Here is a 16,369-nt window from a genome sequence, read left to right on the forward strand (position 1 = left end):
GATGGTCTATTATATTGACAAAATAGTTGATTGGACAATGGAATTGGCAGAAGATACATGACGTTAAGCATGTTTATGCTGAGCTGCACTGTGTTCCGAACACAATCATGGTTACATTAAGACAGGTGGAGCCGGCACGAGATATGGGTTGGAAATTGTACCTCAATGCAGGGATGAGATATGCCACTCGAACTACTCCAAATTGTACCTTTATCCACTTCATTGAGACAATTGAAGTACTGCTACTTTTTCCAGAAAAATACCCTTTTCGTAATTATGCTAGGTAGCAGTAGGCCTACAGCCATTCTGAAATGGCAGTGTCAGCCAATCAGCTCCTTTGTTGTTCAACGCGATGTGCCGTTCCATAATGGCTGCTGTGGCAGTTTTCTGTGAAAACTAGCAGTATTTCAATCTTCTCTATGGGGCAATGTGGTTAAAGGTAAAGTTGAGTACAGTGGCCATATCCCATCCCTGCATTGAGGTACGTCTTCTGACCCATATCTCGCGCCACCTCCACGGTGTCTTAATGTAACGATGATTGCGGTCCGACCCCAGTGCAGGTCAGTGTAAACAAGCATAATGGTAGGGTCAGTGTCTTCTGGCAAACAATGGAAATACAGGTCTTCAAATATGGAAGGCAGGCGAGAGGAGGTGAGATTAGGTGTGATCATTCTAGCCAATAAGAGGGCAGATAAGCGTGTGAACAGCGGGCCATAAAGATAGAGGACTCTTCTTTGTATCTGTACCATTATAGCGTCTGTGACAGTATGGGCAGCACCATTGAGGCTATCTTCGTTTTTAAAGTAGTACATTTTCTTCTTCATTGTCTGATCGCTACCAACTCATAGGAATCCCCACCTGTTGACTAATTTTAAAAGGGTGGAAGCCCTCACTGTCCCTTTTAAACCAGGTTATATCCATGATGAGTTTTCTATCTCTAACAACTCCGATATAAAGTCATGAAGAAAAAAAATTGGGCCAAATGCCACGTGTGTCCACTTATATCAGTGCATTCATAACTACCTAACCATTACGAAACGTGTATATATAATCAAATAAGCCTCACATAGCACATTAGCAACTACATTGTTTTGTTGACCAAATTTGACACTCATTATCCTCCGAACAAAAATTCTTCACTTCGTGGGCTTTTTTTTGTGGACAGATTTTTTTGGGTGCAGTAAAACCTCTTGCTTTGCCTCTTCCTCTCTGATAACACCAATGTTCCTCTCCTGTTCGATGGAGCCAATATCCTAATGGATTTTCTTCCTGTCATGTTGAAACCTATAAATCCAGGACTTGCTGAGAAGAACCCACATCCTTCACCATGTTCCTTACCATGGCCCTGCTGAGGAAAGGCATCTCTGGCAAGCAGTGGATCGGGAAGTACCGCCGGCCGCGTGCCATCACCTGGCAGATGAAACGCAACATGCTGGTGCACCTGGAGCGCGAGGCGGAGAACGAGTACTGGATCTCCCGGCCGTACATGACCACAGAGCAGGAGAGAGGACACGCCGCTGAGCGCCGAGCACAGAACTGGCTCAAAATTAAGGAGACCAAGTTTCAAAAGTTTCCAGAACATAAGTATGTTGCAGATCATCTAAGTCACCTCAACACGACCAAGACATGGTCAAGTTAATGAGGAGGAAGCATTGACTTTGTGTGGGGAGATGGAGAGGGGGCATGCATGTTAACTGCCATTTGACTCCTGTGTGTCTTAATGTATGTAATGTGTATGAACTATGGAGTGTTGGTAATTATATCTTTATAAAGCAAGCTCATATTTAAAAACAACCAGTGATTTGCTTTATAATATATGTCAAACGGTATTGTGCATACATTAGTGAGTCTCATAGACTCTTAACCCCTCTGGGACCCCCAGATGTAGGCCTGGACCTCTGCCTCTCAAACACATGTCTGAAGCGTCTCATTAACGACTACAGCCATTCTGAAATGGCAGTGTCAGCCAATCAGCTCCTTTGTTGTTCAACGCGATGTGCCGTTCCATAATGGCTGCTGTGGCAGTTTTCTGTGAAAACTAGCAGTATTTCAATCTTCTCTATGGGGCAATGTGGTTAAAGGTAAAGTTGAGTACAGTGGCCATATCCCATCCCTGCATTGAGGTACGTCTTCTGACCCATATCTCGCGCCACCTCCACGGTGTCTTAATGTAACGATGATTGCGGTCCGACCCCAGTGCAGGTCAGTGTAAACAAGCATAATGGTAGGGTCAGTGTCTTCTGGCAAACAATGGAAATACAGGTCTTCAAATATGGAAGGCAGGCGAGAGGAGGTGAGATTAGGTGTGATCATTCTAGCCAATAAGAGGGCAGATAAGCGTGTGAACAGCGGGCCATAAAGATAGAGGACTCTTCTTTGTATCTGTACCATTATAGCGTCTGTGACAGTATGGGCAGCACCATTGAGGCTATCTTCGTTTTTAAAGTAGTACATTTTCTTCTTCATTGTCTGATCGCTACCAACTCATAGGAATCCCCACCTGTTGACTAATTTTAAAAGGGTGGAAGCCCTCACTGTCCCTTTTAAACCAGGTTATATCCATGATGAGTTTTCTATCTCTAACAACTCCGATATAAAGTCATGAAGAAAAAAAATTGGGCCAAATGCCACGTGTGCCCACTTATATCAGTGCATTCATAACTACCTAACCATTACGAAACGTGTATATATAATCAAATAAGCCTCACATAGCACATTAGCAACTACATTGTTTTGAGCGCGAGGCGGAGAACGAGTACTGGATCTCCCGGCCGTACATGACCACAGAGCAGGAGAGAGGACACGCCGCTGAGCGCCGAGCACAGAACTGGCTCAAAATTAAGGAGACCAAGTTTCAAAAGTTTCCAGAACATAAGTATGTTGCAGATCATCTAAGTCACCTCAACACGACCAAGACATGGTCAAGTTAATGAGGAGGAAGCATTGACTTTGTGTGGGGAGATGGAGAGGGGGCATGCATGTTAACTGCCATTTGACTCCTGTGTGTCTTAATGTATGTAATGTGTATGAACTATGGAGTGTTGGTAATTATATCTTTATAAAGCAAGCTCATATTTAAAATCAACCAGTGATTTGCTTTATAATATATGTCAAACGGTATTGTGCATACATTAGTGAGTCTCATAGACTCTTAACCCCTCTGGGACCCCCAGATGTAGGCCTGGACCTCTGCCTCTCAAACACATGTCTGAAGCGTCTCATTAACGAGTTGTCCCACCGCAAAGCTATACCGTATATCACCGGCAGATGGCGCTAGAAGTTTGAATGAGTAACCACCAGTTTTGGGGTACCACCAGTCAGGCGCGCTCTAGCAAGCGCGGAGGAGAGTTCCCCAGATGCGAGTCGCGACGAGCTGTAAGCGCTTCATTCGACTTCGCACACGCTTGCTCAACGGGGTGCGCAGCCATCGACTGCGAGAAGTCTTTGTAGCAGTAGCAGCTAGACGATCCCTTTACCTAAAGCTCACTTTCTCAGTACAGATAAAAGGGACCATGAAGACAGCCATCTGGAGTTATCGTTTTGCGGATAGTATCCAGCCCCACCGATCGCTCCCACACACGGACGACTGAATGACGAGCGAGGATGGCTGGAGGAAGGAGAGGACTTGTAGCCCCTCAAAACACTTTTTTAGAAAATATTGTCAGACGATCTAACGGTAAGGATCTTGCTCACATGAGATGCGCTATGCCTATGATAATTCACTTGAGTATGGAGTAGCCCACCAAAAAACATGTTGGGGTGTTAAATCATCGATGAAGCCTACCCTTTGGCATGTTAAAACGTATAATGGCGAGGGTCGAGAAACTGAGAGATCTTTCTCCATTAACATCGTCTTGACTTCAGAATAAAACCATTTCCATCTCCTTCGAATCAGTTGTAGCCAATTTCCAATCGTCAATGTTTAATAAAGTTTGTATGGTAGTCTGAACTTATTAATTGAACGACATGGATAGGTTACCACTAGGCTATTTGTCTGGCACATCTCTCTTGTTTACAGTCAGGCTTGGGCACATCCCATTCACAGAAAGTCGCATCCTATTTTATCTCATGTGCGCATGGAATCAGAAGTGACACACAATTTGGGAAATTATGCAGTTTAAAGGTAGCCTCGGGTGTTTCTCGCTAGTCGCCCCATAATGAAGTAAAGATAAAATACCTCGAATACATTTTATTTCATATACTTAATAAATTAGAATAATGTATTACTACATTGCACTTTAAAGTTTGGCCTGTCGTTCATTGTGATTTTGCAAAGTTACACAAAACTCCTTTTAGTTCAAAAGCTCAAAGAACGTGTGTAAGGCAATATGTCCAGGTGAAATGTTGGTTGTGAAATAGTATTAAAAAATCACTCAAATAAAACATAACAGTTTGTATGAAATACATTTGTCACTGTCACTTTAACAATTTTTCTTTTTAACTTTTCAGTATGGACATTATCACATAGACAGACAGGTATAAACAAACCATGTTTTGGAGTGCTGCTCATGTTTTTTCCCCTAATCTCACTCTCTATTAACCTTTTGTACTGTGTTTGTTGTTCTGTACCAATTGCTGTTAATTTACAAAGTAAATTAATTTAAGTCTAAAATCCTGGCCTGGGGGTAGATGCCTATACCCGCCCCCACCTGTTCTCTTTTCATTAACATCATTAACTTCTATTCATTTGGGTTCACAGACACTACCCAGCTAAAGTTTAGGAAAATGTTCTGTGTTAGCTGGGTAGTAACTTTTTGTTACTGGTAATTTAATTCCTAGGACACTTGTTCTTCGTTGGGACATAGATGAATGATGCTTAGCTACCCATCAGTGATGGCATCCTACTGTTTTGAAAGCCATTGTAAAATAACAAATGTTGGCATGGAACGTTCTACTTCATAGTACTGTGTTTGTGTCAGTAATGTTACTGGTTGTCTTCATTTAGCTTGGTGAATGTAGTTTGGTAGGATAGTGTGTGTAGTTTGTATTTTCTATTGTTGGGTAGCACATGTAGTTTGTGTTTTGTTCCCATTCCATGTTGATGACGAGTGACATTTTGACACCACAGATGGAACATACTTTATTATTTAGTACTCTACTGCTGCTGTAGCAAGCATGTCTTTCATAATGCCAGGTTGACTTTATGTACTTGCAGATTCAATCATGCTTTTCTTCTAACAACAATGTGAACAACATATTGTGTGTGCAATAGTGGGAGCTGGAACCAACCACTGTTCAATAGTGGGAGGAACCAATTTAGAAAAAATAAATATATCTATTTTCTGTGTGTGAGAGAGACAGTCAGTCCCCTAATCTCATAGCCAACAGGCCAGAAGCTTCCAGAGAGTTAGAGACCAGGAGACAGAACTGAAGCATGTAGCATGTCTTTTAAATCTTTTATGGTATGAAATATTTACGTCAGTGTAACTCTTGAGGCACCACATAAACAGCTACAATATTCTTCCCCTATTCCCACTTTCCCTGGATTCTAAGTGTGTGTGAGAGAGAGAGATAGTGTGCCTGTGCACACGCCTGTGTGTGTGTTACTTCAGAGGATTGGAGTGAAGCTAAGAGTTTCCTGTGAACAGAGATCATTGGCAGTGCAGTGAGGCGTCAGGTAGCCTAGCGGTTAAGAGCATTGAGCCTGTAACCAAAAGGTCGCTGGCTCCATACCCCGAGCCGACTAGGTGAAAAATCTGTCTTGGCCTATGAGCAAGGTGCTTAACCCTAATTGCACCAATAAGTCGCTTTGGATCAGAGGATCTGCTGAATGACCTAAAAATGCAGTGTATTCATAGTTATTACACCCAACTCCTATAGAGACAGGGATGTAACTACTGCACAGTGGTGTGAATGTGTAGCTTGGACTTTGATGTTTTTCTTTCTTTGTGTGCTGAAGTCAGCAATAGGTTGAATCATGATTTTGTCCCTAAGATTTGGGAGTTTTCTATGATCCTTTGTCATAAATATCCTTGGAATTGCCACTGTATCTTCTCTTCCATAAACAATTGGTGGAACACAGCAATTAAACTGTGGAGTGTAGCCATTCCTGTGCATTTAAGTTGACTCATTAGTCATTTAATAGACTATGGTTGAACCTATAGGTGCTTTCCTCGCGCCGTAGCTGCCTGACTTCTATGTCAATCATTTGTGAACGGATCAAAAACCAATTTGATCCTCATCACATTGAGACATGTATTGTTGTATTTTGACAGAGCTTGCTTTTCCTCCCTTCCCAAAAGCAATAATTCATACAAATGTGATATAATACATGTGCTATGTAGCTGCATAGAAACACTATCGTCAGCATAGCAGCGCACTGTAGTAAGCTTCAGTGAGTCTGTGGCTGGTGACAGACAGATGTTTCTATGCCGTTCTGTATACGAACTAATAGCTGTAGTCCTATATCTGAAGGGGTATTACATTACATAAGGGAAGGAAACAACAAATAATTATATTTTATAATCAGCTGGTAGTATTTGTCAACCTTTAATGTCTACGTTTAGTTTCTTATAGAGGGTTAAAGTAATGTTCACTGTGAGAAATCATCAATTGTACATGTATACAAAGAACATGTGAAGTGGGATTTTGACAGTGCTAAAAATGGTATCACTTTAAATACTCAGCATGATAGCTATCTATTTCAAACCAAATCAACACTGTTTGATTTAAACCCTGCGTGGATTATCTCTACTTTCTCATAGGTACAATGAGTGGTTTTGAAATAAATGCTATTGTCGCCAGTGTTGGGAGTGACACATCTCTTTTAACACAAGCTTCACATTTTTGTGCTGTCAAAATAAAGCCAGAGGTGTCATGCAATGCTTACGTAGGCATTATGTCCAGCTTACGTAGGCATTATGACTTATGTATACCCCTTCAAGCCTAACTGACACTAACCCTCCCCACATGCAGTGCTTACTTACTCAGCATTAATGGTAAGGATGGTCTGAGACTGAGTACAGTACCCATATGTGAAGGATTATTCTGCTGCTCTGTTTTCACACTGTACTGCAGTGGCTTCCATCGTGCGATATGACTGTGCTGTCGCCTGTCGATGTCGACCCTGGGTTGGTGTCAACACCATTTTACTTCAGTTTTTTATTTAATTAATGTATTTGGATTTTCTTTCGAAGTTGTTTATTTGAATTTGAGTTCAGTTGCTAATCATGAGTGTGCTGAAATGCAATTTATCCCAATCCTGCTCCACTGTTCTCCCCACCCCGCGTAATGTGTTGTAGATAACTGTGACCAATCACCAATGAGTGAGCCTTACCTCCTTCTCTGTTCCCCCTCATCTTTGACAGATACCAATTTTGTCCTTGGGAATGCTCAGATCGTGGACTGGCCCATCGTCTACAGCAACGATGGCTTCTGCAAGCTGTCGGGGTACCACAGGGCGGAAGTCATGCAGAAGAGCAGCACATGCAGGTACAGTACACTGCCTTCCATCTCTTTTTATCTAATTTATTGAACAGCAACAATGAACACTGAGGTATTGTTGTGGTTCTTGGTCGTCTTCTTCAGCTCATTTTACTCCATACTTCCTATTAACATACTTATTTTCCGATACTGTAGATGAAATCACCAGATTCCTTTTTTCAGCCCACCAACATTATAAAATGACATTGAAAAGAAAAATTGAGAAAAACAAAAGAATCACCTTTCCCTGCCAAACCAAAGGCCATACTTTACAGCTAATTCCGCTGTGTTTATCCTAGCCAGCAAACAAGAAGAAATAAACCCCTATTAAGAATCAAACAGATTGAAATCACTCTTCAGACTCTCCAAAAGTGACTTTGTTCAATGTTGGCGAGCTCTGCATGCTCAGCTGGATTAGTTGTTGTTGTGCGAAAAATTGTGTGTGTTTTCGAGCTCTTTTTACACATTTGATCATCGCTGGGAGGTAGTTATTGTTTTCCTTTTCACATTTAAGGTACCATACTCCCTTCTTTAAGTTCAAACTAAAGTTCTGAGAACATTAAGCACATCTTGCATACAAAAACAACTGATAACTTTCCACCAATACACTTTTCACACTATTGACTCAAGCTGGACCAAACCAAGGTGCACTGGGATGGCCTGGTTACAGAGTTTGTAAGTAGTTGCGGTAACTGCGTTGGAAAGGACAACGTAAAAAATAAATCATCTGAGTCAGCACAGTGTGGTTTGGGTCGGCCCTATAGCTAAATCTGTCCATGCTGGCGCGTGATGTGTCGACATGTTCCTGTCAGAATGAAGCCAACATTCTTAAGGAGATGTCGCATCATAGCAGCTATTGTCCAATAAGAAACGCTTTCGTTCATTTTCTGTTGCATAAACGTTATGCTACTGTGTGCCCTAATGAAGACAACCCAGTCTGCAGGCGCATGGTGTGTTGAGATATGTTTCTGTCAGGAGTGATGTCAGATGAGGCCAACAGTCTTTGGGAGCCGTTGCACCTTGATCCTTGCGAGCAGGCCCCAAAATACAGTCTCATTAGAATGACCCTGTTGTTCAAAGCTAACAACTCCACAGAGCTATTTTTGAAATGGCTGCAATGGCTGCAATCAGTGGTGTGAGACCAGAGTGTGTTAAACCAGAGGGTGTTAAACCAGAGTGTGTTAAACCAGAGTGTGTTAAACCAGAGTGTGTTAAACCAGAGTGTGTTAAACCAGAGGGTGTTAAACCAGAGTGTGTTAAACCAGAGTGTGTTAAACCAGAGTGTGTTAAACCAGAGTGTGTTAAACCAGAGTGTGTTAAACCAGAGGGTGTTAAACCAGAGTGTGTTAAACCAGAGGGTGTTAAACCAGAGTGTGTTAAACCAGAGGGTGTGAGACCAGAGTGTGTTAAACCAGAGGGTGTGTGTGTGCTACATGTTTACTGTATCTTGAAGATGGATATTTTGACTATCAGATAATTAAAATTGATCTTTGTGCCAACAAAATCAAATCAAATTGTATTTGTCACATTCGCCTAATACAACACGTGTAGACCTTACCATGAAATGCTTATTAACAAGCCCTTAACCAACAATGCAGTTTTAAGAAAAATATTTACGAAATAAAATAAAATAAAAGAGCAACAATAAAATAACAATAACGAGGTCATATACAGGAGGTACCGGTACCGAGTCAATGTGCCGGGGTACAGGTTAGTCAAGTTAAATAAAGGTTCAATAAAATGAAATAAAAACATGCTAGTCAAGGTAATTGAGGTAATATGTACATGTATGTATGGGTAAAATGACTGTACATAGACAATAAACAGTGAGTAGCAGCAGCGTAAATGGCTTTAGGGTAGAAGCTGTTCAGAAGCCTTTTGGACCTTGACTTGGCGCTCCGGTACCGCTTGCCGTGCGGTAGCAGAGAGAACAGTCTATGACTAGGGTGGCTGGAGTCTTTGGCAATTTTTAGGGCCTTCCTCTGACACCGCCTGGTATAGAGGTCATTGATGGCATAAAGCTTGGCCCTACTGATGAACTGGGCCGTACACTCCTGAGGGGGAATAGGTGTTGTCGTGCCCTCTTCACGACTGTCTTGGTGTGTTTGGACCATGATAGTTTGTTGGTGATGTGGACAACAAGGAACTTGAAGCGCTCAACCTGCTCCTCTACAGACCTGTTGGGGGGGCGTGCTCGGCCCTCCTTTTCCTGCAGTCCACGATCATCTCCTTTGTCTTGATCACACTGAGGGAGAGGTTGTTATCCTGGCACCACACTGCCAGGTCTCTGACTACCTCCCTATAGGCTGTCTCATCGTTGTCGGTGATCAGGCCGAACACGGTTGTGTCGTCTGCAAACTTAATGATGGTGTTGGAGTCGTGCTTGGCCACGCAGTCATGGGTGAACAGTGAGTACAGGAGGAGACTAAGCACTCACCCCTGTGTTGAGGATCATCGTGGCAGATGTGTTGTTGCCTACCCTTTCCACCTGGGGGCGGCCCGTCAGGAAGTCCAGGATCCAGTTGCAGAGGGAGTTGTTTAGTTCCAGGGTCTTTAGCTTAGTGATGAGCTTTGAGGGCACTATGGTGTTGAATGCTGAGCTGTAGTCAATGAACAGCATTCTCACATAGGTGTTCCTTTTGTCCAGGTGGGAAATTGCAGTGTTGAGTGCAATAGAGATTGTGTCATCTGTGGATCTGTTGGGGCAGTATGCAAATTGGAGTGGGTCTAGGGTTTCTGGAATGATGGTGTTGATGTGAGCCATGACCAGCCTTCCAAAGCACTTCATGGCTACAGACGTGAGTGCTACGGGTCAGTAGTCATTTAGGCAGGTTACCTTGGTGTTCTTGGGCACAGGGACTTTGGTGGTCTGCTTGAAACATGTACCGTACCAGTCAAATGTTTGGACACACCTACTCATTCCAGGGTTTTTCTTTATTTGTATTATTTTCTACATTGTTGAATGATAGTGAAGACGTCAACACTATGAAGTATACACACTCTTGGCATTCTCTCAACCAGCTTCATGAGGTAGTCACCTGGAATGCATTTCAATTAACAGGTGTACCTTGTTAATTTGTGGATTTCTTTCCTTCTTAATGCGTTTGAACCAATCAGTTGTGTTGTGACAAGGTAGGGGTGGTATACAGAAGATAGCCCTATATGGTAAAATACCAATTCCATATTATGGCAAGAACAGCTCAAATAAGAAAAGAGAAACGACAGTCCATCATTACTTTAATATATGAATGTCAGTCAATCTGGAACATTTGAAAGTTTCTTCAAGTGCAGTCCCAAAAACCATCAAGCACTATGATGAAACTGGCTCTCATGAGGACCGCCACAGGAAAGGAAGACCCAGAGTTACCTCTGCTGCAGAGGATAAGTTCATTAAAGATGAACTGCACCTCAGATTACAGCTCAAATAAATGTTTCACAGAGTTCAAGTAATGGACACATGTCAACATCAACTGTTCAGAGGAGACTGCGTGAATCAGGCCTTCATGGTCGAATTACTGCAAGAAAGCACTACTAAAGGACACCAATAAGGAGAAGAGACTTGCTTGGGCCAAGAAACACGAGCAATGGACATTAGACCGGTGAAAATCTGTCCTTTGGTCTGATGAGTCCAAATTTGAGATTTTTGGTTCCAGCCGCCGTGTCTTTGTGAGACACAGAGTAGGTGAACGGATGATCTCCGCATGTGTGATTCCCACCGTGAAGCATGGAGGAGGAAATGTGATGGTGTGGGGGTGCTTTGCTGGTGACAATGTCTGTGATTTATTTTGAATTCAAGGCACACTTAACCAGCATGGCTACCACACCATTCTGCAGCGATACACCATCCCATCTGGTTTGCGCTTAGTGAGACTATCATTTGTTTTTCAACAGGACAATGACCCATAACACACCTCCAGGCTGTGTAAGGGCTATTTGACCAAGGAGAGTGATGGAGTACTGCATCAGATGACCTGGCCTCCACAGTCACCTGACCTCAACCCAATTGAGATGGTTTGGGATGAGTTGGACCGCAGAGTGAAGTAAAAGCAGCCAACGAGTGCTCAGCATATGTGGGAACTCCTTCAAGATTGTTGGGAAAGCATTCCTCATGAAGCTGGTTGAGAGAATGCCATGAGTGTGCAAAGTTGTCATCAAAGCAAAGAGTGGCTACTTTGAAGAATCTAAAATATTTTTTTATTCGTTTAACACTTTTTTGGTTACTACATGATTACCTATGTGTTATTTCATAGTTTTAATGTCTTCACTATTATTCTACAAAATAGTAAAAATAAAGAAAAACCCTTGAATGAGTAGGTGTAACGATGTTCGTCTGAGGAAGAAGGAGTAGACCAAAGTGCAGCGTGGTACGTGTTCATGATGTTTTAATATCGCATAACACGGTGAAAAAACATGGTCAAAAAACATTCTGGGGTTGCCTCTCGTGCACACCTCCTCGAGCCAACTCCTCGTAGCGTCGCCGCTCCGCCTTAGCTGCCTCCAGCTCCTCTTTAGGACGGCGATACTCTCCCGTCTGTGCCCAGGGTCCCTTGCCGTCCAGGATTTCCTCCCATGTCCAACTCTCCAACAAATGCTGCTCCTTCCTACCACGCTGCTTGGTCCTTTGGTGGTGGGTAGTTCTGTAACGATGTTCGTCTGAGGAAGAAGGAGTAGACCAAAGCGCAGCGTGGTACGTGTTCATGATGTTTTAATATAGCCTGAACACTGAAACAAAGAACAAAAGTGGAACAAAACGCAACAGTTCTGTCAGGCACTCACACAAAACAGAAAACAACTACCCACAAAACACAGGTGGGGAAAGGCTACCTAAGTATGGTTCTCAATCAGAGACAACGATAGACAGCTGCCTCTGATTGAGAACCACACCCGGCCAAACACATAGAAATAGACAACATAGAACAAAAACATAGAATGCCCACCCCAACTCACTCCCTGACCAACCAAAATAGAGACATAAAAAGGATCTCTAAGGTCAGGGCGTGACAGTAGGTATGTCCAAACTTTTGACTGGTACTGTAAGTGAAACAGATAAAGAAGATTGCGCAAACAATGCAGTGATCTAAAATCATAAAAAACATTGATAAACACTTCACACACACACTGCTGTCCTCAATAAGGTATTTCAAGAGACTAATTTTACTTCGTTGCAGCACTCTAACATGTCTACGCTCTTGTTTTTGAGTGCTTCTGGGTGACATTAAAAATGAATACTGTTGTTTTCCGTTTGTGTTTCTAGCTTCATGTACGGGGAGCTCACAGACAAGGATACTAGCGAGAAAGTACGGCTAACGTTTGAAAACTACGAGATGAACTCATTTGAAATACTAATGTATAAAAAAAACAGTAAGTACCAAGTTAACATAAAAAACAGCCTTTTGTCACGCTAATGTATTCTGCCATTTTTTATGAATATGTACAATGCTGTTCCATCGCCAATTGGAACAGTACTAACCCTGTAGATCATGGGCCATAGCTATAAAGCGTCTCATAGTAGGATTTCTGATCTAGGATCAGTGTTGCCTTGTAGGTCATAATGAATCAGTGGAGACCTGATCCAAGATTAGCACTCCTACTCTGACATGCTTTATGAATACGGGCCCAGTCATAACTCCCCGTCCCGCCAGCAGGGAGCTGGGTCTTTGAGCCCAGTTTTAACCATGTGCTTTTTTAATAAATACGTTTCTGTTGAAAGCTGTATTCCCCATTTGACCATTTGTATCAAAGACTATTATAGATAAAGCTATAATAATGTATGTTCTCTCGTTTCTCAGGAACGCCGGTATGGTTCTTTGTCAAGATAGCCCCTATACGAAACGAACAGGAAAAAGTGGTGCTGTTTCTGTGCACCTTCAGTGACATCACAGCCTTTAAACAACCAATAGAAGATGAAACTTCAAAAGGTGAGTGACAGAGTTTGTAAGTGGCAACAAAGGATGTGGTCACATTTACTTGGATAGTCCCCTACAGATGAGACGATGTGCAAGTCCTAACTACTTTTTACAATAAAGTATTATAATAACGTGATGTGTTTCGTCTAAAGCCCTCATCAGGGTGCTGCTTTTAATCTAAACACGTCATTATTAATAATAACACTCTGGTTAGTTAATAAATTCAATCTTGGTCTACCTTTAGTACATTCGTATTAGTACATTATTTTCACACAGACTACTAATCCCTCGTGCTCTCAGGTTGGGGCAAGTTTGCCCGGCTAACTCGTGCTCTGACCAGCAGTAGAGGGGTGTTACAGCAGCTACAGCCTACTGTACACAAGGGAGAGAACGTTCACAAGCACTCCCGCCTAGCTGAGGTACGCTAATATTTATGTCTATTGTACGTGTTTATAACTACACTGATAAAGCTAGGGCGTGTGTGTGTGTGTGTGTGTGTGTGTGTGTGTGTGTGTGTGTGTGTGTGTGTGTGTGTGTGTGTGTGTGTGTGTGTGTGTGTGTGTGTGTGTGTGTGTGTGTGTGTGTGTGTGTGTGTGTGTGTGTGTGTGTGTGTGTGTGTGTGTGTGTGTGTGTGTGGGGAATGACACACACCATTGTCATTCCATTTGGTTATGGTGGAGGCATGTGCGCCAGTGCTGTGAATCCATTTGTCTCTGTCCTTTTTTGTGATTATAGAGATGCACGAAATGATAACACACACACCCATGTACAAACACACAGATGCACACACGCACACCATATATGGATGTAACAATATCTAAGCAACCTTTAAAGGTAGACTCAGCGATATAACATAGATGCAGAAAGTAAACAGCATAGTGGGCCAATTTCCGCAACAACTAAAAGCGTTGAAGCACAAGGCTCAACTTCTCCTCTGTTTTGGGCCCTTGGCTACCACGCTGTAACAGCATGAAGTGAACCTGTGCACAGGCGCAGATACTGTGTGCCTTGCATCTTCGCTCATCTCAATATCTGCAGTACTGCTGGTGGCAATGTCATTTCACTGTGTGTACCTTTCAGTGAACTGTAACCTCTTGGTTTACCCCAAACCCTTCTTTGATTTTATTCCATCAAACTCATCAAAGATATACAATCTGCAGGTCCTCCAGCTGGGCTCAGACATCCTCCCCCAGTACAAGCAGGAGACGCCCAAGACGCCGCCCCACATCATCCTCCACTACTGCGCCTTCAAGACCACTTGGGACTGGGTCATCCTCATCCTCACCTTCTACACGGCCATTATGGTTCCTTACAACGTCTCCTTCAAGGTCTGAACCATATAATGACATATACTTTATCCCTGACCAAGATGGCTGCCATTATCAGCATATTCTGTCTAGAGCTTTGCAGGTGTGTGACATCAACCACTCTATTTTGTATTATATATCTCGGTCCCACTTTAAACGAAGTACAACTTGTAAAGGCTTTATTTAGCATACATAAATGATTCATAAGCACTACATAAAGGCTTCACAAATCATCTATAAGCTTATGTCAGGGTGTATAAACATACAAGGTGTGTTATGTCACATTTGATTATTTTTTACATTTACATTTAAGTCATTTAGCAGACGCTCTTATCCAGAGCGACTTACAAATTGGTGCATTCACCTTATGATATCCAGTGGAACAACCACTTTACAATAGTGCATCTAACTCTTTTAAGGGGGGGGGGGGGTTAGAAGGATTACTTTATCCTATCCTAGGTATTCCTTAAAGAGGTGGGGTTTCAGGTGTCTCCGGAAGGTGGTGATTGACTCCGCTGACCTGGCGTCGTGAGGGAGTTTGTTCCACCATTGGGGTGCCAGAGCAGCGAACAGTTTTGACTGGGCTGAGCGGGAACTGTAGAGGGATTAACTGTAGATTATTCACCCTTCAGTGGGAATGGTTATGTCACCCTTTTATACACAGTTTTTCAAGTATGACATACTCTTATAGATGATTTGTGAAGCATTTATGTAGTGATTATGAAGGCTTTATGTATGCTTTATAAAGCCTTTATAAGTTGTACTTTGTTTAAAGTGGGACCTATATCTCTATGGTCTAACAAAGATTCTCTAATTTACAATAATAAAGATCCTCTCCTGTCCTCAAGGATGCATAAAAATAAATGTACGCTAATAATCTTGGGGAGGTAATATAGATTCTCTACTCTAAAGCAAATTGCCATTCGGGAATAACACAGATTCTCTACTATACTGCTCTACACAGATTCTCTCCTCTACTATAACAAAGATTCTCTACTCTACCTCTGTACTATCAGACCAAGCAGAACAACGTGACGTGGCTGGTGGTGGACAGCATCGTAGACGTAATCTTCCTGGTGGACATCGTACTCAACTTCCACACTACCTTCGTGGGCCCGGCCGGAGAGGTCATCTCTGACCCCAAGCTCATCAGGATGAACTACCTGAAGACCTGGTTCGTCATCGACCTGCTCTCCTGCCTGCCTTACGACGTCATCAACGCCTTCGAGAATGTGGACGAGGTCAGTACTGTGTGTGTGCGTGTGTGGTGGGTGTTCGTCATCAACCTGCTCTCCTGCCTGGCCTATGACCTCGTTAGCGCCTTCGAGAATGTGGACGAAGTCAATCGGGTCTGACAATATATTGGTAGTAATTTAGCTTTTACAGCTTTAATAGTTGAGTTAATTTGAGTTTTTGATATGTAGAAATGTGCAACTTAAAGCAGTACGGTCTCGGGTTCTGTGTAGAATTTCTCCTGTTCCGGAGGATGCGTGAACATCGACACATACTAAACATTCAGTGTGGCCCCAGTGGGGATCTAACCCACAACCCTGGTGTTGCCACTACCAGCCCCATGATCTAACCCACAACCCTGGTGTTACCACTACCAGCCCCATGATCTAACCCACAACCCTGGTGTTACCACTACCAGCCCCATGATCTAACCCACAACCCTGGTGTTACCACTACCAGCCCCATGATCTAACCCACAACCCTGGTGTTACCACTACCAGC

General features: G+C 42.8%; 3 protein-coding genes across 3 annotated transcripts in view; all 3 read left to right on the forward strand.

The window, feature by feature from the left end:
- The first annotated feature begins 1,327 nt into the window (after nucleotides 1-1,327).
- On the forward strand, nucleotides 1,328-1,794 carry LOC139571040 (large ribosomal subunit protein mL63-like). The gene has a single exon (XM_071393521.1). It carries the CDS (start codon nucleotides 1,328-1,330, stop codon nucleotides 1,637-1,639), a length of 312 nt encoding a protein of 103 aa, XP_071249622.1. The 3' UTR covers nucleotides 1,640-1,794.
- Nucleotides 1,795-2,272: 478 nt separating this feature from the next.
- On the forward strand, nucleotides 2,273-2,930 carry LOC139569830 (large ribosomal subunit protein mL63-like). The gene is made up of 2 exons (XM_071391170.1): nucleotides 2,273-2,293; nucleotides 2,721-2,930. The coding sequence occupies exons 1-2, from the start codon at nucleotides 2,273-2,275 to the stop codon at nucleotides 2,928-2,930; spliced, it is 231 nt and encodes a 76-aa protein (XP_071247271.1).
- A 673-nt stretch (nucleotides 2,931-3,603) lies between these two features.
- Nucleotides 3,604-16,369, forward strand: part of LOC139571036 (voltage-gated delayed rectifier potassium channel KCNH1-like) — an 80,816-nt gene continuing 68,050 nt past the window's right edge. The window contains exons 1-7 of the mRNA XM_071393517.1: nucleotides 3,604-3,676; nucleotides 7,308-7,431; nucleotides 12,677-12,783; nucleotides 13,212-13,340; nucleotides 13,629-13,747; nucleotides 14,489-14,656; nucleotides 15,652-15,876. Of these exons, the coding sequence (XP_071249618.1) occupies nucleotides 3,604-3,676; nucleotides 7,308-7,431; nucleotides 12,677-12,783; nucleotides 13,212-13,340; nucleotides 13,629-13,747; nucleotides 14,489-14,656; nucleotides 15,652-15,876 (945 nt within the window). The remainder of the gene's footprint in view (nucleotides 3,677-7,307; nucleotides 7,432-12,676; nucleotides 12,784-13,211; nucleotides 13,341-13,628; nucleotides 13,748-14,488; nucleotides 14,657-15,651; nucleotides 15,877-16,369) is intronic.

This window comes from Salvelinus alpinus, chromosome 3, assembly GCF_045679555.1.
Source record: "Salvelinus alpinus chromosome 3, SLU_Salpinus.1, whole genome shotgun sequence".
NCBI classification, from domain to species: domain Eukaryota; kingdom Metazoa; phylum Chordata; class Actinopteri; order Salmoniformes; family Salmonidae; genus Salvelinus; species Salvelinus alpinus.